The sequence below is a fragment of the Gekko japonicus genome, unplaced genomic scaffold (assembly GCF_001447785.1).
Source record: "Gekko japonicus isolate JY-2015 unplaced genomic scaffold, Gekko_japonicus_V1.1 scaffold7, whole genome shotgun sequence".
Lineage (NCBI taxonomy): Eukaryota > Metazoa > Chordata > Lepidosauria > Squamata > Gekkonidae > Gekko > Gekko japonicus.
The window spans coordinates 3,637,019-3,661,148 of record NW_015159711.1 but is presented as its reverse complement, the minus strand read 5'-3'; the positions used below and the strand labels follow the sequence as shown (position 1 = coordinate 3,661,148).

Genomic DNA, 24,130 nt, shown 5'->3' with positions numbered 1-24,130 from the left:
GGTTTACATTCCCCCCCCCCCGCAGCCTCTGCCTAGGGAAAGGGCAGTCATTCCCTGCAGTGGGAACCAAAGCAGCTGACATCATTCTCCTCTCCCCCGTATGATCGGCACAACAACCCTGTGAGGTATGTTAAGGTTGAAAGTGTGTGTATGGTCCATAACCCCCCAGGCAGCTTTTAAAACATGAACCTGGGACCTGCACACCATCCTCTGAAGCGCTCTCAGGTACATATCTGTGGCAGTAATGGGGTGACTGCTGGCACCTTTTCCTATCATTTTTTGCCTTGTGGTATTCTGCTTGTGGTGTGATCTGTCTTTTTTGTGGTGTGGCATGATTGTGTTATTGGGTTTGTTTCTGTTGAAGGGGAAGTGATGTGTTGTGAGTGAGGACATATTTTACCTCAGAATACAGCAGGTCCCATATGCAACTGACAATGCCAACTGTCTTGCGGAGGGGGGGAGGGAGTTTGAGGTGTGGAATGGAGTGAAGTCCAATCAACTTCCATATGCAAATGACCTTGAAATGCTGGCCCAATCAGAGAAGAGTGGGCTGAAGCGGCCCAGCCGTAGAAGCCCCGTCCCTGCACTCAGTCTGCAGATGGTCCTCTCCTGTCAGAGGCCCAGAGCAGACTGACCTGAACACTCTGGCTGGGGCTGACGTGGGCGGGACTACACAAAGCAGCCAGGCAACCCAGCCAGCGTCTTCTGACTGACGGTTCAAGCCTCCAAACACTGTTGGTGTGAATTGGAACGTTGGGCCCCACTACGGCTTTATATATAAGGGAGAGATATGAGATGGTGTGGGTTCAAGCTGTTTCTTAGGACCGATTTGCAAAGGCGGGAAAGGACAAGATATAGGTAGAAACCCCAAAATTCCATGCACACCTATGTCAGCATTACTACAGTGACTCTGAAAGATATACAATCACTATCTAGCCAGGCACAGTCTTCTCCAAGGACATTTCTTGTGTGAAAGATGTCTTGGGGGCCCTTAGGAAAATTACCAAGCAATCCTCCCTAGCGAACTACACACACTCCCCCTCCCCCTCAGGAATTCAATGGCAAACAAGAGCAGCGATAAGGATACAGAATACAAGCAGTGTAATTCAAGCATGGACAATGCAACCAATTCAACCAGCCCATTCTGGTGTCAGATGCTCGAGTTTGACAGACCTCGTGTTGCTCGATTGAGTTCTCTAGGATTTGATGGTGTTTATCAGTAAGTTTGCTGAGATGAGAATGTGTAGTCACAGAGTCCCTGATCTTAGAGCATGAGGGTCTTTTAGAAGAGTATCAAGAGTGAGCATGAGGGTTTTTAAGAAGAGTATCAAGAGCGATAAAACTCTGTAAAGACTTCATTCATGGCTGTAGATTTGGAATGTAAGTTTCCTTTTGCATCTCATGCTGTTGTAATGGAAGTGGATGATTTCCAGTTTTTCATCCTCTAGGAGAGGATCTTCAGGGATTTGGGGGAGGTAATCCAATATTTTTGCTTCAGGAATAAGAGATTCTTTTGGATGTTGGAGCTTTCAAGTGTTTCCAAATGTTTACGTTGAGTGATGAGATTCCAATAGATATGTTTACTCTCTCTGTGTTTGTGAAAACGTTCAAGATGAGTTATCCTGGTTGTCAATTCCTTTTTAAAAGCTTATTTGGTTTTTAACGAAGATGTTAAGGAGATGAGCTGACCTCTTGTCGCTTTGAGGGCATCCCATATTACAGAGGATGAAACATTGTTGGTACAGTTTGTTTGAAGATATTGTTTGATCCTATGCTCAATTTTGTCAGAATAAACTTTATTAAATAAGATGGCTGTTGAAGGACCCTTGTCTGATACGTGGTGCATCAGAGTGTGTCTTCAGCTGGCAGTTGACCCATGCATGGTCAGACCAAAGAACACCTGTTGTAGCTTCTGAGATGTCGTCTCTCAGTGAATCTGAGATGAGAATGTAATCAATTTGGGTGTAAATATCATGGAGTGATGAATAGTAGGTGTAATCTTTGACCGATGGATTCACGTATTGCCAGGCATCAAAAAAACAGAATTCTTGAAGAATGTTGGAAAGTTTAGTGAGTGAATTAGTTTTTCTAGATAGTCATTTGTTGGAATGTGAATTATTTGGATTATTGTCAATAATGTGGTTTAGATCTCTCTCTAAGATAACATCACCATCTTGGAAAGATCTCTGATTGATCAGTGTTTCTTCAATGAAGTCAGTTGATTATCATTGGGCGCATAGATGGATGCGATGGTGACTTTCTGATCTTCTACCATCCCTTTGATAGAGAGGAAACGCCCTCTAGGATCCACTTTGGTTGCTTGATGTTGGAATCTAGACTGCTGAATCCAGTTTGCTTTCAGTGTGTGTTGTATGGAAGAGCGTAGATGGGTTTCTTGAAAAAGAATGATGTCTGCCTGTAATCTAGACAAGTTGTTGATAATACGTTTTCTCTTGATGGCGTTGTTGAGTTCTCGAACATTAAGGGACAAGGCATTCCAGGTTTGAGTCATGTTTGAGAGTCGTAAGGTAAGTATCAGGTGAATTACTTATTAGTTATGATTGTGTGGGTGTTGTCGTTTGCACTTATAATGTGATTTACTTAATTCGTGTAAGTTTTGTGTATATGAGCATGCATGTGAGTGTGTATGGATGGGCACGTATATGTGGTTTGTGCCAGGTGGTGTTTGTCTTCTTCCTCTCTCTAATGTATTGGTATCGGTATGTGTACTTATCCCGGTACGTATGTCCCTGTCTCTTATTGGTCCTTAGTGTGTTACCTATCGTTATGTGGTTTATGTGTGGTGGTGTTGTATGAGGTATCCTTGTGCCATAAGAGGACCTTTAAACAGAGTAAATGGAATGTGTTAGTGTGTGACTCTACTGTGCATAAGCCTGGTTGTGTGTGTGTACTCAGGCACCAAACAAAGTAGATTGTTTACAGTGAGCACAATGATAAGCTAACAAGAAAAGCTAAGTTCAAGGTGATGTTAGAAACAAGTGATAAACAACAGATATTGAAATATCGCTAACAAAGATCACTTCAACCCAAATGCAAGGTAAATTAAACAGTGCTCAGTTATAAGAAATTATAAAGGGTAGTATTAACTCAGTTATGGAGCAAAAGCAATTAAGATGTGTCAGTGATTGTCAAGACAGTCACACAATACAAATGTACCATAGAGATAAATAGCAAGTTACACTGGTATAAATGCCAAGAGCAAATAAAATCTAAAGCATAAAGCACTATGAAATAATCACTAAGTAATATTATAAACTGAGTTTTGTACCACAGAGCAACAGGAACAATATTAAATTAATAGATTGGATAAATATTTCATAGAAGGGTTTTTTCCAGCACTCTGCCGAATTTTCCAATTTTTCAATGGGAAAAATGGAAAAGATACTTGGGGGGAAATGGGGGAAATCAGGTCTGTTTTATCAGTTTTTCCTATTATTTCTGGCCATCACTTCTTTACTCCCATCCAACCTCAAAGTATTGCAATACATTATTTTTATTAGTTCTAGTAAAAGGTAGTATGTGGCTTTTGTTTTTGTATTTTGCTTTGAACCAATGCAGCTATTTGAGCCTCTAAGCTCAGTGGAAGCCTAATGCATAATTCAACCTAAGCAACTAAGTTCTAGAAAAACTGCTTTTTCTTTTCTAGAATTAAAATAGAATTAAAAATACATTAAGTAGAGGTAATGTGAAGGATGGACTTGCCCTTAGATGATTACAAAGAATATGCTCCATCTTTTTCAAAGAAGAGTGCTGGAATGGATTTTTGTGTGCACTTTTGGGGGGAGTATATAATGGCTAGTTTAAAATCTGCATATATTATAGCACTGGTTCCTTTGCACATTCCTTGGGAGCACTGGCAACTCTAGTGTTTGCTGACAGCTTTCCATTCACTTCTTTTTATGGCTAGCTGGTTTATTGGGGTGTGGAGATGTGTTATCACATTTGCAGCACACCCTTCCTCCAAGGAATTCAGAGTGGCATACATTATTTCACTGTATGCTCATATTAAGCCTGTGAGATGGTCTTAAGGCCACCCAGTGAGCTTTACAGCTAAATGGAGATTTGAACTCCAGGCTTTTGTGGTACAAATCAACACTGTATCCTCTACACCATTCTGGCCCTGAGTTATAGCATTGTTTCCTACACCGGAGGAAAGCACTGCCATTAGCAGAACAGATCCATGGAATCCAGCAGTAAGTGTGTTGTTAGAGGAAATTGACACACTGTTCATAGTTGGCACAAACATACAAGAGGTGTAATGTCTTTAATTTTTTTTTCTGAAGCTAATTACAAGGAAGAACAAGCGAAAGTTTCAGCTGCCTGAATATTTTGACCAAATGCAAAGCACAGAGTAGAGGGTAAATATATTTATCCCTAGATTATTATGGCAAAACAGGCAAGCTTTTAATTTTATAAATTGCTTTGATGCTTTTTTAATGATAGAAAGGTGGTATACAAATTTTCCTAATACTCCTCTGAGGAGAGTAGGTACAGATTATAAAAGAGATCTTGTTCAGATCGGTTTTCATGACTTGCTGCCCACCAAACTCCACACAGAAGCAACATGGACATCTTTAAGGCTTGGCAGTTTAAATGAAAGCAATTAGAAAGTTGCCATCTTTAAGGCTTGGCAGTTTAAATGAAAGCAATTAGAAAGTTGCCACAATGCATGATGCTCATTCTTACAAATACTTGTTGGCATTCTGTTCAAGTCTGTTACCTCCACTGTCTGTATTATGATCTTAGTGTCTGTGTTCAGCTTTGGGGAGAAAAGCAGATGTTGGATTGTGATAACCACCCAGATTGTTTCACAAGGCTGAATCTACTTTATTGTTTTAAATGATAGCCTGGAAGTATTTAGTTTGTTTGTTTTTACTCTCTTTATAGCCATTCCATCCAATGGTGAACCTGGAATGTTCCCGTGATTTTCGGCCATTTTTGTGTGCTCTATATGCTCCTGTTTGCATGGAGTATGGTAGAGTTACCCTCCCTTGTCGCAGGATTTGTCAACGAGCTTATACAGAATGCTCAAAACTCATGGAGATGTTTGGTGTGTCTTGGCCAGAGGATATGGAATGCAGTAGGTGAGCCCTTCCATTTTTACTTTGTTTAATTGCCAGCTATTTTTAAGGAAGCCATGGCCCTCAGTTTGCAAGATCTGATTACGGATAGGATGTTTTGGAGGTCATTAATTCATAAGGTCACCATAAGTCAGAAGCGACTTGATGGCATTTAACACTCGCAGACACTTTTTCAGTATGTTCTAGGATATATAAATTAAGTTTGTTCTCAGACTAGACTAGTGTGTTTCTGCTGAGGCACTAGTGTGGCTTACTTGCACCCCATCACAGTTAACACCATTTTAAATATTTGTGCCCAGTTGTGGCATTGGTTATTACCAAGACAAAACAAATCCTTTAAGTTGTCAGACTATGACAGACTTTAAAACTTACCTTTTCCCCCCAAGTCAAATTGGCATACAAGTTCCATTCTTCTAACCATTTCTTTCCTGTTCTCTCTGAGTGTGTGGTGTGGATGACCAAATTTAGTTAACCATTGAATGACAAGAAGTTGAACTTTCAATCAGCTTTGCAAAATTTTGTCTTATCTTGAGTAATCCTAAGCCTTTTGCTGCCTTAGAAAAAACAAATCAATGTGCCCAGCAATGGTTTTTGTAAGAGTTGAAGTTCACAAATAAAATACATCCAAGCCAGTTGAGACAGACTGGCTAGGGAAGCATTACAAGGTTTTAATGATGAGAGTAATCACTCAACCATTAGGATGAGTTAGCTTTTGTTAATTTCTTGATGAGTGGACGCTTTCCTCCTTTTTTCTAGCTTAGCCAAATGGGTAGAGACTGAGAGAAATGGTCTGGCTTGTGTTGGGTCAGGAAACTCAGTCATAATAAATTGACAGGAAATCAGGCAGCTAGTGTTCTGCTGTGCTTGGCACTCAGCTCAAGTTGTCTCTGTCCCAAGCACCAATTCTCAAATAAGGAATGTTTTATCTCTCAAGTAGCCTAAAGCCTCCCCCCCCCCAGTGCATTCCATCTATTTGTGGGGGGTGGGGTAAGTGAACACTTCCCTGTCCCATTTGTTGTATTCACAGAGTCCTGCATTTTTTTTTTCATATCATGACTGACATCAAAGCCTGTGTGGTTTTCTAGGATTAGGACAGGGAGAAGAGAATGGGTAGAGAGAAGAAGTTTACATTGACAGGACTTGGAAATGGACTGAAGTTCTTACACCAATTAGAAATGATCAGATAGATCTTGGTCTGCATGCTCCCAGTAGATGTTAGTAAAAACCAGAGTTCCTTAGTGAAGATCAGAGTCTGAGATTGCACAGGGCCTGCTTGATCATTTAAACAGTAAGTAATGTCTGCCCCAAGAGCTTGACATGACATTATTACTATCCAATATTACAGTACCCCTCTGAAACTATTCTCACTTGAGGGAACCAAGGCAAGAAAGCTGCTTGATTATTTTGTAGTCATCAATAAATGTGTATGTAAACTTGCTTCAATAGGCTTTATTTTTGTTCCCTGTTATAGGTTCCCAGATTGTGATGAGCCTTACCCCCGTCCCATCGATCTCAGTGTAGTTGGAGAGCCAACAGAAGAGGTGCTGGTAGCAGTGCAAAGGGACTATGGCTTCTGGTGCCCCCGAGAGTTAAAAATAGATCCTGATTTGGGTTACACATTCCTGAGGGTACGAGACTGCTCCCCCCCATGTCCAAATATGTATTTTAGGCGTGAAGAGCTCTCTTTTGCACGATACTTCATTGGCGTGATCTCCATTGTCTGCCTTTCAGCCACCTTATTTACTTTCTTGACTTTTCTGATTGACGTCACGAGATTTCGCTACCCAGAAAGGCCTATAATATTCTATGCTGTCTGCTACATGATGGTATCTCTCATTTTCTTCATTGGCTTTTTGCTAGAAGACCGCGTTTCCTGCAATCCCTCTAGCCCCAATGTGTACAAGGCTTCCACAGTGACACAGGGCTCTCACAACAAAGCTTGCACCATGCTTTTTATGGTGCTCTATTTCTTTACCATGGCTGGGAGTGTCTGGTGGGTGATTCTTACTATAACTTGGTTCTTGGCAGCTGTGCCAAAGTGGGGCAGCGAAGCCATTGAGAAGAAAGCCCTGCTTTTCCATGCTAGTGCGTGGGGTATCCCAGGAACCCTCACCATCATCCTTCTAGCTATGAATAAAATCGAAGGTGACAACATTAGTGGCGTATGTTTTGTTGGCCTCTATGACGTGGATTCTTTGAGATACTTTGTTCTTGCTCCCCTCTGCCTGTATGTGGTGGTTGGAGTCTCTCTGTTACTAGCTGGCATTATCTCCTTAAATCGAGTACGCATTGAAATTCCTTTAGAGAAGGAGAACCAAGACAAGTTGGTGAAATTCATGATCCGGATTGGCATCTTCAGTGTTCTCTACCTGGTACCACTCTTGGTTGTGATCGGCTGCTATTTCTATGAGCAGGCTTACAGAGGTGTGTGGGAGACAACGTGGATCCAAGAACGGTGCAAAGAATATCATATACCCTGCCCCTATCAGGTAAGGAAGCTTATATTTTCATGCATCTACACCCGATCCCTATCCACCTAGTCTCCCAAACACCAAACGTTACAGGTAGGTGGTCCTTGGCATCCCTTTCCAGTAGTGTACACCTTTTGAAGAATAGTGCTGTGAAGGTATAGTTATATTATCTACTGTGACTTTAACACTCAGAATAGAAACCCAGTAGAATGTGCAAAATAAGAGCCCATAAAAAGCGGATACTTAAAGAAGATATTTATGCATCATAAAACTATTAAGGCTATAAAAACAATCAGCAATTTAAAATAACCAAGATTCACTAAATCATAAAAATGACTCCACACCAGCAGAACAACTGCAACAACAACAAATTCAATACACAACAAAAGTCAGCACGGAATTTGAAGAAGCAGGGCCAGCAAAATAACACCGCTGGATGGTATGGGCTGTAAAATAAAGAAAAAATAGCCAGGGCAACAGAACAGTTTAAGATAGGGAAGAAACTCAAAAGCCTGGCAAGAAACGTTGTCTTAATTGGGCACCTAAAATAAAACAGAGTAGACAACGGAAATTTCCTGAAAGAGAGAGCATTCCACAAATGGTACGGCTATTGAAAAGGTCCTGTCTCTAAACATGAACAATAAGTATTTTTTTACCTCTATGTAAAGGCAAATTGTTAAGACAATAAAGACTAAGAAGGGAGCTCTAATTTAATACTGTGGCAGGGACTATCTTACAAATGTGAAAGTAAGTGGAGTTCTCTTGTGGAACAGATTACACTGAATCAACTGGTATAACTCCTTAGCTTGTTATGACTCTCTATGGTCTTAAGCAAATAAATTGAATGTTTTTGGTACTGCGTACTAAAAGTCAAGGGCTGCTGCTACCATGGTGAGGTTGTTTCTTGTTTTTAGTCCTTGCTTTTGCCTCCTTAAAAAGAAATTGTGTACCATTCAAATAGCACATTGAATCCACTAGCAGCTACATTTGGGAAAGAAGCAAAAGGAGCATGTTGTTGGATCCTTAAGTTCAAAGCTTGTTCACAGTGTTAGGCTGAGACAGTGTCTTGGCCATTGTACTTCACAATGAGCCCCGTGGGGTGCAGTGGCTAGTTTTGGACTCAGACTGAGGAAGCTCATGATCAAGGCCCCATTCAGACCTAAAGCTCCCTGGCAACTTCAGGCCAGTCACACACTCATGCTGTTATGTATTAAGATGGCCACGGCTACGCTAGCCTGGCCATGCTGTCTGGCAGACCTACTAACCTTCAGTCCAAGAACAATAGCCACCTCGGATCCTAGTGTGGACCAATAGGTTCACCCGGATCCTGAAAGGGACCTATAGAAACTTGGGCCATGTAAATACAGCCTATCAAGGGAATTGGGGGTGTGTTAGGTGTGAGTGTGGACACGTATATAAGCCAGCCTCGGACCGCCTAGTTTATCTTCCATTGTGATGTAACCTAATAAACTTGAGCTGATTTCACCATTCTGAGCCTCCACACTCAGTACATTTCACTGGCGACGAAGGTGGGATCCCGTTGAGCAAGCCCAACTCCAACTCCGGACTGGCACTGAGCACCGATCAGTAGGACACCACGCACCACATCGCTCCCCCAGCAGCATCACACTGCGCCCCGTTCCCCTGATCATCGCTCCCCACACCGTCCTCAAGTCATGGCTGCAGCTCCGGGAGCCATCAATGTATTCAACCACATGCATCCCGAGTTCTGGGAAACCTGGGTGGACCAGCTGACGAACTACCTCACCTTCCACGACATTACCGACGCCGGTAAGAAACAGGCCCTACTCCTAAGCTTGTGTGGGTTATCCACCATCCGTCTGGCCAAGGGGCTCATAGCTCCGGCGACATTGGCCGACAAAACTTCCATGGACCTCCTAAAGGTCCTGAATGAGTATTTCGCACCAAAGCCCACAAAAATGACGAGGCGCATGGACTTATGGGCGCGAACGCAAAAGTCGGGAAAAGGGGCCACCATCTACATGGCCGAGCTATGCCAGCTAGCCATTGACTGCGAGCTGCCAGGGGTCGAGGAAATCATCCTTACGCAGTTCATCTGGGGCATCCGCGATCCGCAGAAAGTTCATGGGAACCGCCGACCTCAAGCTCGAGACAGCACTCCAGACCGCCAACACATTCGAGAGAACACATCAGGATCGTCCGCCATCTGATGCAACGCACCAGGTATCCCCAGGGGTGCCCCAGCCTCCTCAGATGAGGAAGAGGAGCTGCAGGTCCATTGGCCTGCTCGCCATGACTCTCGCCCGTCACCATCCGTGGCATCCTCCAGCACACTGGCAGCCTGCGCAAGCTGTGGAGAAGCACATGAACGGAGGTCCTGCCGTTTTCAGGATGCCGTCTGCCACTCCTGTGGAAAGCTGGGCCACATCGCCTATGTCTGCCGCTCCAAGGGAAGCAACTGCCGCACCACCACACACTAGGAAACAGCGAAACTCCACAGCACCTCGATGCATTGCAACCAGATACATTTCTTACCCTGGGGGTTCTCCAATAAGATTAAAGTGACTGTCTTGAAAGTGGGTGCCCTGTGCACAATGGGTCCTCCCTCTCGATAATCTCGGAGGAGACCCTCCCCACGCTCTGCCCCATGGGAGGGCCCTCGCTGGAAGACACTGGCCTAGTGCTAAGGGACTTCCAAAAGAACTCCATAGCCATTAAAGGGGTGGGCCAGTTCCGCATAAAATACAAGTCATTTGAAGGCCCATTGGAACTGGTTGTGGTTAAGGGTCATCTCACAAGTCCACTGGGGCTAGCCTGGTTCGACGCCTTGGGTCTGGCTGTCACCAGGATACAAAATGTGCATCAGGGAATTTCAGCAAGGTGTGCGAGGAGTTCCCAGCCATTTTTGACAGATCGCTTGGCCGGTACACCGGGCCCCCGGTTGCCCTGACTCTCAATCCAACTGTCCGCCCACTCCGTCTGAAAGCCTGGCGGCCCCCATTCACTCTCCAGCCCAAAATTGAGGCCAAACTCGACCACCTGGTTAGCCAAGGGGTCCTGGAACCAGTACCCCACGCAAAGTGGGAAACCCCAATTGTCACCCCAGTCAAATGTAACGGGGACGTTCACATTTTGTGCCGATTACAAATGCACCTTAAATAAAGTCCTCTAAGACTACGTGTATCCCGTTCCCATGGTCAGCCACGTCTTGGCATCCCTGGCTGGCACGCAGATCTTCGGCAAATTGGACTTAGCTCAAGCCTACCGGCAACTGCCAGTAGACGAAGCTACAGCAGAGGCCCAGACCATTGTGACACACCAGGGGGCATTTAAGGTATGGCGTCTGCAATCTGGAGTTAGTGTCACTCTGGGGATTTTTCAAAATATGATGGACTGTTTACTAAAAGGGATCCCCAGAGTACAACCCTTTTTTGACGACGTTCTGATTGCGGCACCGTCGTCCAAAGCCTTCTTCGACTGTCTTCGTGCCGTCCTTCAGCGATTCAACGCAGCGGGGCTGAAAGTAAAGCAGGAGAAGTGTCTGCTCGGGGTCCCCGGCATCAAGTTCCTGGGATTCAAGGTCGACGCCAGCGGCATCCGCATCATGCTGGACAAGATCAAGGCCATCATAGAAGCACCCACCCCCACTTTCAAGTCTGAGTTACAGGCCTTCCTTGGCCTCCTTAATTTTTATTATTCCTTCCTCCTGCACAAGGCGGCCATGGTTGAGCCCCTGCACAGCCTCCTGGACAAACATGCTCCGTGGAAATGGGCATTGCAACATGCTGCAGCTTTCCAGGCAGTTAAAGACTTACTGACTTCAAACGCTGTCCTGGCCCATTTTCCCTGTGGTGCTAGCTTGCGATGCATCGCCATATGGAGTGGGGGCTGTCCTGGGGCACCAACTGGCCAATGGCCACGAGGTCCTCGTCACCTACTACTCATGCACCTTGTCTTCTGCCGAGCGCAACTACATGCAAATTGACGCATTGGCGATCATGGCAGGGGTCCGTAAATTCCATGATTACCTGTACGGCTGGCCCTTCACCGTCGTCACAAACCACGAGCCGCTGTTGGGCCTATTGGCCCCTGACTGCCAGACACCCCAGATGTTTTCCCCAAGAGTGCTGCAGTGGTCTATTTTCCTAGCAGGTTACCAATACACCCTCCTACATCGGCTGGGCAAAGCAATGGGTCACGCCAATACCCTCAGCCGACTCCCGCTGCCTGTCTGCGATCCAGACTCCGCTCCCGCACACCAGATTCTACTGCTGAAGGACCTCCCCGACCACTAGGTTCAGGTACCCAAGGTCTCCACACACACCAGGAAGTACCTGCCGAATTCCTGGACTTTGTACAATATTATGGAATTCGGCACGTCCACTCCGCAGCATTTCACCCAGCAACAAACTGGCAGGCAGAACAAATGGTGCGTACGACCAAAGAGGCGCTCCACCGAATTGTCCAAGGCAAATGGAACTACCGGCTAGCCGCCATCCTGTTCGGCCAACAGACCACACCGCACACTGCCACCAGCTGCTGTCCTGCAGAACTCTTGATGGGTCGCCGCTAAACGACCAGGCTAGACCGCCTACATCTGGACCAGGCCCCCCGACCACAGCCCAGGCTCGGTACCACAAGAAGCACCAGCTTCTTTGTCGAGTGTATGCCCGGAACTATGCCAGGGGTCAACCATGGATCCTAGCCCGGGTAGTAAGGGTGACAGGGCCTCTCTCTTACGAGGTCTCGACCGAAGACAGCCAGCTAATCCAGAGGCACGTGGACCAACTACGCCGCTGCCTGCAGCTCTTAGTTGACCAGGAATCCCAGGAAGCTGAGGACAGCGAGGGTGAGCCAGACTCAGAGGGATTAGCATCGGGACCAGCGGAGTGCGACACGACCACAGTTCCTGCCCCTAGTTCCGCTCCAGCGCCTAACCCTGGACTGGCCCCCACCTTCGGGACACCGCCAGCCACTTCCGAGCCACCTGAGGGACAAGCCACTACTAGCAGCCATCCCGGCGGCTGCGCCCTGAGCCTGCCTCGGTGGGGTAAAAAACAAACAAATAAAAAAACAAACCTATCCCTTAATCTCTTAAGGATGTTGAGAGGTTAACATGGTGGAAGGAAGGACATTGTACACCACCGATTTCTTTAGAGGAAGAGTCTGAAAAAAATGGGTTGGGGAAAATAGCTAATAATTCTTTATCAATTGCCTTGGAGACCTCAAGTCAAAAAAATTTAATAGGTTCTTCGCTGTGATAAAAGCAGCAGTGCTAATTATCAAAAAGGTAGGGTCTGCCTTAGGTCAAGCCACAGGTTTGGTGGAAGATTATAAATACCTAAAAACAGTAAGGGGCAGTGCCAAGTGTGCTTCAGAGGGGAGCACATATAGTCTTTGTACCTACCTGCATCATGTAAAACATTTGTAAAACATCTGCCATTGGTAATGTGCTAAGCAGGGCCTCACCAGGCAATACCTGTATCTGAGAAGATGTTCCTCAGAGACAGAGCAAAGTACAAAAACGTAACAAATGATTCGAGTGTATAATATGTAGTCTGCTGTGGTCTTCTACTCACAAGCAGATGGAATCTGCCTGAGGTATAGCCACCAATGCACAAAGAGCCAGGGAAAAGTATACAGACAATAGTGGTAAATTGCCCACTCTTTCTCTAGGGACTTCTGTGTTCACTGGCTGCCAGCTGAAACTTTGCACATTGCAAATGCTATGATGCCAGTGATCATTTGCAGAGTCCTTGTTTACTGTGGAACTTTCCCCTGACTTAACTGGTTCACTCTCAGTTTTCTTGAGCTGCTACAAGATGGGAGCTATTACTGAGGAAGACTGCCCACAAGCATATATGCATATCCATTTTCTGTTTTGTTTTTAAATTGCAGCAGTGGTATTTTATCCTTGTCATGCTGTTCCTTGAGAACTGTTGTATTCCTCCCCGGGTAACTGCTGGTCTAGCTCTAAGCAGTTTGATAGAAGTAATTTATTATATAAGCGAGCAAGAGCTGGCAACTCTCCTGAGTCAAACTAATTTATATGAGGAAAATGAAAGTGTATATAACTTTCCATCTTAGTCAAAGTCTGAACTCATTAGGCTTTTCTAGATATTTTACTTCTTCCATAGAAGAGTCTAGGAATGGATTTTAGGTCCTCTTCTGCTCTCTCCCCTTTACTTTGTGCTTAGTGTTCCCTCTAAGCTGAGCTAGCTCACAATTCTTTAGCCACCGGCTCACACATTTTTCCTTAGCTCAGGAAGGATGGCTCCAGAGCAGCAGCCAAATCACTCACTCCAGGGGTCATTTCGTAGAAAAAGAGCTAGGAGAACTCATTAGCATAACTCATTAGCATATGCCACACCCCCTGACATCAGGGGCCCGGCAGTGGACCTGCAAGGCCAGCGGGAGTGCGAGGAAGCCCCGCCAAGGCCCTCCCTGGCCCCAGGCAGGCAGGGGTGGGGAGAGGCAGGGAGGAAGCAACTTACCCTCCCTCTTCTCCTGCCTCCTCCTGGCTGAATGAGGGCTGGAAGCGGGGTGGCCGGAAGCAGGGGGCGGGGCTTCATCATGTGCCCCGCCCCCCTGCATCTCACCCCGGGGAACTGCGTTCCCCCCCGAAATGACCTCTGACTCACTCACAACTTTAATGTCAGGAGCTCACAAAGTAGAATTTTTGCTCATAAGACTCCACAGCTTAGAAGGAGCATTGCTTGTGCCATAGTAAACAACAGAAGGTACTTTATGTGGGAGTCTCATTTAATCTTGGGAAATTTAAGCTTTCAGTTTCCCAAGGTCAGTGGAGACCTTTCAGTTTGGATAGTCTCCCTGTTGTGAGTAGAGTGGGACCCAGGTAGAACGGAAGGCATGAATTAAGAGAAGAAGAAGAGGAGGAGATTGTATTTATACCCCGCCCTTCACTACCCAAAGGTGTCTCAGAGCGGTTTACAAACTCCTTTCCCTTCCCCTCCCTACAACAAACACCCTGTGAGGTAGGTGGGGCTGAGAGAGCTCTTGACAGAAACTGCTCTTTTTCAAGAACAGCTCTTATCAGAACTACGGCTTGCCCAAGGTCATCCAGCCAGGTGCAAGTGGAGGAGTGGGGAATCAAACCCAGTTCTCCCAGATTAGAGTCCGCTCACTTAACCACTACACCAAACTGGCTCTCCGCTCAAATGTCCACTTCTCGTCCCCGGGGGGGAGGGGATGTTCAGATCCATTTGTGTGTTAAAATTTTATTCTGAGAGTAAAATTGCCTAGATCAGAAGCTATTTGTTGTCTGCTCAGTTGCAATATTATTACTATGGAACTGGGAAAATCCCAACATTCTGTTCTTTGCTTGCTATTGGGTGCTGATTTTTGGCCAAGTCCACAGCATCAACTAAGAGCGTGGGGCTGGGAGAGAGCAAACTATGTGTATATTTTTACAAGGCTTTCTTTCTCTGGGTTCCAGTCACATCAAGTGGGGTCAACCATTTCTCCATTGTCCATCCTTTGCATGTCATTTCTCTAATCCCATTGCTACCAATTTTCTGCCCTAGAAGCTTAATTGATGCTGATGACTTTTGACAGTGACTCTGTTTCTTTCTTGTCTGATTAATCATGCGGGGCTGCTCTGAAAGTTTCCTAAGGGTAACATTTGCAGGAGAACCAGTTCTATTTCATTTCAAAAATAGGGCTGATGATTATCAAGATGACCATTGTCATTTGTATACAAGAACTGTGCTGCATAACAGTTCAAAGGCTGTACCCACATATTTCTGGATAATCACAGAAGCATTCATATGAAAAAACTCTGCATAAATAAAAAATTACCACAGGCAAGGAGAAAGTTCTGCTCCCTCTCTCTGCTTGCTGTAATCCTCTACCTGGACTCAGAAGTGGTTGTGATCTATTTTACTACACACATGAAGCTGCCTCATACCAAGTGAGACCCATTGATCTACCAAGGTCAGTATAGTCTACTTTAACTGTCAGTGACTCTCTGGGGTCTAGCTAGAGATCTTTCACATTACATGTTACTGAATCCTATTAACTGGAGATGCCAGAGGTTGAACCTGTGTGCAGAGTTGTGCCACAGCCATTTAAAACCAGTTAAATAAAACAGGATGGTAACTAAAAGACATAACATTACTCCAGAGCAGCCCAATATGCTTCCTGTTAGACATTAGCAGGATAGTAGACATCTGTAGGCCTACTATGTGCAGGGGAGGCCAAGATGGTGGAAACATCCACCGCCTCAACCAAAGGCCTGGCAGAACGGCTTCATTTTGCAGGTCCTGTGAAATTGTAGCAAGTCCTTCAGGGCCACCACCTCAACCAAAGGCCTGGCAGAACGGCTTCATTTTGCAGGCCCTGTGAAATTGTAGCAAGTCCCTCAGGGCCACCGCCTCAACCAAAGGCCTGGCAGAACGGCTTCATTTTGCAGGCCCTGTGAAATTGTAGCAAGTCCCTCAGGGCCACCGCCTCAACCAAAGGCCTGGCAGAACGGCTTCATTTTGCAGGCCCTGTGAAATTGAAGCAAGTCCCTCAGGGCCACCGCCTCAACCAAAGGCCTGGCAGAACGGCTTCATTTTGCAGGCCCTGTGAAATTGCAGCAAGTCCTTCAGGGCCACCGCCTCAAACAAAGGCCTGGCAGAACGGCTTCATTTTGCAGGCCCTGTGAAATTGTAGCAAGTCCCTCAGGGCCACCGCCTCAACCAAAGGCCTGGCAGAACGGCTTCATTTTGCAGGCCCTGTGAAATTGTAGCAAGTCCCTCAGGGCCTTGATCTCAATTGGGAGCATGTTCTTTTTCTGCCATGGAACCATGCATTTTATAGAGATGATAACCCTGCGGCTGTTCTCATGGTTGCTCATGCCTTCTGAACAGGTCAAGAGCTGCTTCTAGATGGCTGTTCCGCATGCCACTCCAGTATGGTTTGTACGAAGCACTAGTGTGAGATTATGGCACATAGGTCCTTCCCACGCCAATGTTGCTAGCTTGTTCTAATGTTTGTATTCTCATATTTAGGAAGTATCTAAATTACAACTCAGGAACCTGTTTAAATGTATTTCTGGTTAACTTTAAATGGCTTAAGTTTAAATCCAAGCTGATTCAGCTTTCTTCATATTTACCTATAAGAGGGAAATCAAGGGATTCAGCTGAGAGTGGTCTAGCCTTTCCCCCATATAATGTCTATTTTAAATGAGTTAACAAATGAAACAATGTACTTCAGTTGTTTGCCTCACTTTCTTTCTTCTCATCCTTCTCCAGGTCACCCAGATGAGTCGCCCAGACCTGATCCTCTTTCTGATGAAATACCTGATGGCTCTTATAGTGGGGATCCCATCAGTCTTCTGGGTTGGAAGTAAAAAGACCTGTTTTGAGTGGGCCAGCTTTTTTCATGGTCGCAGGAAAAAAGAGTAAGTTCTAATAATGTAAAAGGAGGCAAAGCGGCAGATTGGAACTGCTAGAATTTAGGAATTTCTAATTCTGATAAAGCAGTTATTCATAGTTCATGGACAATATTCCTAATACTGCTCAGAAGATACCCAACGTTCTAATATCCAGAATCCCCACCCCCACCCCTGGCTAGGATGCAGAGGCAACAGCAGACACTGTGGCTGCTACCAATCCGGATTCATTTTCGTCTTGCTCCAGATAATTAGGCACAGAGGCACTAGCAGCTGTAGGACTTCCCTGTGTTTCCTCAACCAAGAAAATGCAGTGAAGCACTATGCTGCCACCAGTCTGACTGCCCCCATGAATTCTATCATACAACAAATACCGTGCACAAATGATTATAACCTATCATAAATAATTTTATATTTTTTGAAAAATATTTTTACAATAATTTCTTCATATATCATCTTAATCATCTTGATCACAATACATTAAAACTTTTGTATTTGGCAACCTTGTGCTGAAAATTATTGTTGAACTCCCTGAGGAAGATTCTGAAACAGAATCAGTCTTCTGGGTTGGAAGTAAAAAGACCTGTTTTGAGTGGGCCAGCTTTTTTCATGGTCGCAGGAAAAAAGAGTAAGTTCTAATAATGTAAAAGGAGGCAAAGCGGCAGATTGGAACTGCTAGAATTTAGGAATTTCTAATTCTGATAAAGCAGTTATTCATAGTTCATGGACAATATTCCTAATACTGCTCAGAAGATACCCAACGTTCTACCCAGAAACTTTCTTATCAGTTCAACAGTATCTCTGAGGAAGAACCACTTTGCAGTTTAGATTGTGATTTTTGGTGCTACCTGCTTGTGCTATCTCAAGGATATTCTTGTGGTAGTGTCCCTAAAAAGCAGGAATATAGGGTTTGAGGAGGAGATGACTTATGTATTTTTCTAGTTTTTAGATGATGGTCTTCAGGATGCACTGGACCTTTACAGAGGAGGGAGGTTATGAAGATCAGTTACTCTTGAAACTTTGTTGTGATCTGCCTCCTTCACACACCTAGGGAGTCTGAGCACTGGCAGTGATGAAGACTTAAATTCATGAATACACAGACATTCTGGTTTCTTTTTCTACTCTTTTCACTCTAGAGCACCCAGGCTAAGCTGGTTAGATACATCCAATGCCCAGTCACCAAAGTGCAGCAGACTTGAGATTGTCACAATTCTCTCTACCTAATTGACAAAAGGCCATTCCTGTAAATCACTGTGAACATGTCTAGGGCTGATGGGAAGCTTTGGACAGGTTTAGGTATAAGGACACAACTGATTCTGCCTGCTGTGAGAAGAACCATGGTGTCCATATTCTGGGTTCTTCTGTTTTAAAATTAGGGGCAGAGGAAATAGAATGGATCCTACCCATGTAATACAGATGCTGGAGGTGAAAAGAATATAAAATAGCTTCTTCTCCCACTCCCCCTACAATACTGGCCTAGATTTCTGTGATGGACACACCATTTTCCCATCTAGGTACAGATATAGTAAAACCTGGCGCCTCTGATTTGCATAGTGTGTTCATTGGACTGTTTTTGGCTACCGTCTCTTTACACTGTTGTGTGTCTTTCTGACATTGAGCTAATCTGGTTTTACTATTCCCCAGAGTTGTGAATGAGAGCCGGCAAGTGCTGCAGGAGCCTGACTTTGCTCAGTCTCTGCTGCGAGACCCCAACACACCCATAATTCGCAAATCTAGAGGCACCTCCACTCAAGGGACCTCTACTCATGCTTCCTCTACCCAGCTTGCTATGATGGATGACCAGCGAAGCAAAGCGGGCAGTGTCCACAGCAAAGTCAGTAGCTACCATGGCAGTTTGCATAGGTCACGAGATGGCAGGTGAGATTAAAATCTTGTCATGCAGATATAACATATATCAGCAGAGTGTTTGTTTATATTGAAGCAGAAGTTAGCCAGTGGTTATAAGAATTCAGAGGAAGTGTGGTGACACTACCCATAATCATTAAGTGCAATGCTATCAACTCCCCAAATAACTGAAACCTTTTGTTATCCAAATCTCTTTGGAATTGCAGGATGTTATTGGAATTCACATTGCTATTGCCTTACAAGTTATACTTTTCACAGGGTATTAACTTCCCCTTTTCAAACTAGAGGTGTCCAGACCATGTGAGAGCCTCCAGCCCCACATGGAGATGCAACCATGCTTTCAAAGAACTTAGGGGTCATTAGGCCATTGATATAAATTACAGTTACCATCCCCAAACTTACCCTTAAAGTATTATGTATTCCCCCCCCCATTTAGCTGCTAAATATAATATATAAAGTATTTTACACTATTTTCTGCATGTAAAATATGGTGATAAAAGCAAAGACTCTTCCACCGAAACATGTCTCTTCTGTACCGTCCTAAATCATTACTGTATCTGGCCCAGGTCTGATTCACTAGCTCTCTAATGTCTTAGGCAGAAGTCTGCCTCAGGTCTGCTATTCAAGATCTTTTTAACTAGAGATGCCAAGTATTGAACCTGGAATAATACATAGATGCTATAAAGCATAAGTAGGTCAAGCAGGTAAGTAGTCCGATGAATTGATAGGAAGGTTCCGGATATTAATAACTTCATTTCAGAATTATTCTTCAGTTACGACTAAATACAAGCAAAGAGAAACTAAAGCTGAGTACAAGCAAAAAGGACTGAGACATATGTTTATGTAATGCAAAAATATAAAAATGATTTTACTATTACAAGTTATCTTAGGTATAATTTTCAATACAACCAGGATATACACATCTCAGAAGAACATCCTATAAGGTAAGTATAATATTACTAAACAGAAGCACCACCTCCAAAGAAAATGCATCAGCAACTTCCAGAGAGAACACAAAAGCAAAAAAAGCTTCCAAAGAGGATATATAAGTAAAAAAATAACAAATTACATACATGAGCAGTTTACTTTCAGAAGGATGGGCAACCAGTCACTAACCAAAGAAACCTTTAAAATCCTTTACCAACTGTTTTCCAAAGCGGGTCATCTACCTGATTAAATGTGGGTGTGATTCATACTACGTGGGGATGTCTACATGATCCGTACAGACACGCATTATTGAGCATAAGTCATGTATCAAACAATGACACGTAGAATCTCCACTTGTACAACATTTTATTGACAAGGGCCATGCCTTCAATGACTTCAAATTTCTAGTCTTAGAAACTTCAAACAGCAATAGTTATAATAGATTTAATCTACAAAAGACATTATACTAAAGAGAGGCTTCATGGATTTAAATCAGTCTCTGGAACTCTCTTGTTTTCTATAGTGGGTGTATGTCCTTTTAATATCCAGGAAATGCCTTGCTCCATCCTAGTGACTGTATATTAAGCCCAACAATTTGTTACTTAACTTTGAGGCAAAGCAGGAATTGGTGTTAATATTTCCTTCTAAGGTTTCTTTGGTTTATGACTGGTTACCCATTTATACAAACTGCAGATTCTTCTGAGGGTAAGCTGCTTATGTGTGTTTTTTTAGCTTATGTAATTTCTTTGGAAACTGTTTGCATTCTCTTTGGAGGTGGTGCTTTTGTCTAGTAACATTATACTTACTTTATAGGATGTTGTTCTGAGATGTGTATATTCTGGTTGTATTGAAAATCAGCCTCTAGAACTCTTTTGTTTTCTGTAGTGAATGTATGTCCCTTTAATATCTAGGTTAGGCAATTGCTCCTTTCTGGTGACTGTATATCAAGCCTAACAGTTTGTTATCATTTTGAGGCAAGACCGGCAGCAAAAATAGGGGTTAAAATTTCTCTGTAAGGTTTCTGAGAGCCAGTTTGGTGTAGTGGTTAAGTGTGCGGACTCTAATCTGGGAGAACCGGGTTTGATTCCCCACTCCTCCACTTGCACCTGCTGATGTGACCTTGGGTCGGTCACAAGCACTGGCACAGCTGTTCCTGAAAGAGCAGTTTGTGTCAGAGCTCTCTCAGCCCCACCCACCTCACAGGGTGTCTGTTGTGGGGAGGGGAAGGGAAAGGAGTTTGTAAGCCGCTCTGAGACTCCCAAGTGAAGGGCGGGGTATAAATCCAATCTCTTCTCCTCTTCTTCTTCTCTTCTTTGGTTAGTGACTGGTTGGCCATCCTTCTGAGGGTAAGCTGCTCATGTATGTAATTTATTATTTTTTTGCTTATGTATCCTCTTTGGAAGCTTTTTTTGCTTTTGTGTTCTCTTTGGAAGTTGCTTATGCATTTTCTTTGGAGGTGGTGTTTCTGTTTAGTAATATTATACTTACTTTATAGGATGTTCTCCTGAGATGTGTATATCCTGGTTGTATTGAAAATTATACCTGAGATAACTTGTAATAGGTAGAATCATTTTTATATTTTTTCTGCATTACATAAACATATGTCTCAGTCCTTTTTGCTTGTACTCAGCTTTAGTTTCTCTTTGCTTGTATTTAGTTAACTGAAGAAGAATTTTGAAACAAAGTGTTGAATCTGGGACATTATGCAAGTAAAGTAAGTGAGCTGTGGTCCATTCCCTAACCAGGCTTTGCTAATCTGTGTTGCATGTATTTTGGGTAAAAATGTTAGTCCCTGTACCTATATGGATGTGTGTACACGCACTGTTGCCTGTCCTGTTACTGAAACAGATTAGTTTTTATGATTTAGGTATACCCCCTGCAGTTACCGAGGGCTTGAAGATAGACTACCTCACGGCAGTATGTCCCGACTGACTGACCACTCCAGGCACAGCAGTTCCCACCGGCTCAACGATCAGTCACGTCACAGCAGCACCAGGGACCTCAGTGGCAATCCAGTGACTCACATAACACATGGCACAAGCATGAACCGGGTTATAGAAGAGGATGGCACTAGTGCTTGATCTCTTTCCCCTCCACTTTCCCCAAATGCTCATGCATTGGCCTAACCCAGAGCTGACTTCAAAGTGACCAAATGCTCAGCGTTCTCAGTCCTATCAGGTGCTAACTTTGTGGAAAGGAATCAAACTGGGTGCTGCCTTCTTCCTCTTTCTGTATCCAGTTCTTTGGCAGAAGGTTTGCCTCACAATGAGGATGCTGCTCGATCGAGTCTTGAAGCTAACCTTTGGCGGTACTTATATTTTAGACTCCTTTATGGATTTTATTTATTTGATGACATTTCCCCATCTTGCTTGACAATTGACTTAAAAAAAGAAATTGTGTGTATGCCTCTGCAGAAGACATACCTTGAAGGTCTTGTGAAAAGTTCCCAAAAGCAGGAGATGACGGCTTTCTTCTCTGAAGAAACTCCTCCCTGTGGCTTTTTTTTGTCTCTGATTAGATAATAAACTGGTTACTTGTTCCCTTGCAGCACAGAGGGTGGGCTGCATATTAACTGTACAAAAGACGTCTGTAGGGAACCAGCAGGAGATTTTAAGCAGTTACACTGGAAATGCAGCAAGAAGGATAATGAACATTCAGTAAGAAGAATAAAAGCTCCGTGTAAGGGTGTCAGCTTTTAACTGAAATTGCTAGTCTCAGTTGCGGGGGGGTGGGAGGGAGGCAGGGTTAGGAGTAAGGGGAGTATAGTTTTTTGTAGTATTGTTTTTATAGAAAATGTTCTGATTTCCTACTTGTTTACAATTTTTACACAGGGAAAGGAGAAAAGTGGAGTTGAATGTCAGTTATCCAAGCTGAATTCAGCATCCCAAATCCCTTCACTGGCAATCGATGGATGAGAGGCAAATAGACTTGTCAATTCTGTTATCTGTTTGCTCTCCATATGAAACACCCCCATTCCCAGTCTCTGCTAGCCTCAGTGCCTTGGTCAGCACTTGGGGGGGGGGGGCTTGTGGAATCTGTAAAAGGAGGAAGGTGGGCATGTTTCTGTGGGAGGAGAAGCAAAGGAAAAGTGGATCTATTGGTATATTATATAATCTTTTGGCTCATTTGATAACGGGTCATCTGCCAAGGCTTGCATGCAGTCATTAAGAAGATGATGCAGAATTTCTTGATAATTTCCCATCTCAGGGTCCCAAGATGTGCAGGTGGAGATTAAGAGAACGTTTCCTCCATCCAGGTCCTTACAGAGGTTTCCCCAAGGAAGTTCTTTGGTGTACTTCAGTTCACCATTGTTAAATTTTGTATTGGGGTGTTATATATCTTTGTGGATACAGCAGGCAATGTCAAACCATGTTTTAGTTTCAGGAATGGACAACTGTATGGCTGATACCTAAAGCACTTCTTTGTCACATATGGTCTGACAGCTTTCATCTGTGAGAGATGGGAAGGGAGAAATTTATAGCTCTTACTGTATTGTTAAGTCTCCTAATTTTAGAATGGCACTATACTCTGAAGACTTTGAAACAGGAAGCATCTCTAGGACTGGGGTTAAAAAAATTCATACAAATAATTTTGTGGGTTGAAAGGAATTATGCAGCATGGCAAACTGCTTTTTGAAAATTAATCTGTTCTTAAAAGAAGAATTAGATCCTACTGTGCATGCCACATTCTTGGGCACATCTAAAGTAGCTCTTTGAATCCCATACTTGTGGATGGGAAACCAAAGTTTATTCTCAACTTTATTCTAAATGCTTCAAGATTTATTTAAGAAGCTGCTGGTGGCTGACATAAGTAGGTGTTTACTGTTGCAAAATAATGCTCGCAATGTTTAATAGGGACTAAGATCCCTTCCGCATGGGAACAGGCTGGAAATGCGATATATCTAAGTGGCCCTCAATGTAGTCTTAACTAATATGCAAATGCATGCCTCAGAAATGCAAATGATCACCCCTTGCTGAAGATATTGCCCACACTTCTTGGCAGTACATTTGATATTGGAAGGCAACTACTGACAAATGCTTAGTTAGTCTGGAAATACTGGCTTATATTTAAACCTACCTCACCTACTGCTGCTGATGCTACTACTGGGAATTGTTTTCTCATTCTTTTAACATGCACCCCTTTTTGAATCTCTATTTATATGGAAGGTAGGCAGAATCCCACTCACCTAAAAATTTATGCTGGTGTTTGAAGATTGAAGGAAACCTCATTTCATCCTACTGGAGAGCTGATGTCTAAATATGGACTCCTGGGTTCTGAAATTTTAGTACTGTTTTCCCCCCATGCTTGAATACCGTAACCTCAAGGGTTCTTTAAAAATCAAAGTCAGCAAAGAAGCTGCCATTTCCTGTGTCTATGCAGATCCC

At 43.9% G+C, this 24,130-nt stretch overlaps 1 protein-coding gene across 1 annotated transcript in view; it reads left to right on the top strand.

The window, feature by feature from the left end:
• FZD3 (frizzled class receptor 3) overlaps positions 1 to 21,826 on the top strand; it is a 37,333-nt gene extending 15,507 nt beyond the window's left edge. Inside the window, exons 2-6 of the mRNA XM_015422813.1 lie at positions 4,909 to 5,105; positions 6,574 to 7,591; positions 16,813 to 16,961; positions 18,597 to 18,830; positions 21,613 to 21,826. Coding sequence (XP_015278299.1) covers positions 4,909 to 5,105; positions 6,574 to 7,591; positions 16,813 to 16,961; positions 18,597 to 18,830; positions 21,613 to 21,826 — 1,812 coding nt within the window. The remainder of the gene's footprint in view (positions 1 to 4,908; positions 5,106 to 6,573; positions 7,592 to 16,812; positions 16,962 to 18,596; positions 18,831 to 21,612) is intronic.
• The last annotated feature ends 2,304 nt before the right edge of the window (positions 21,827 to 24,130 follow it).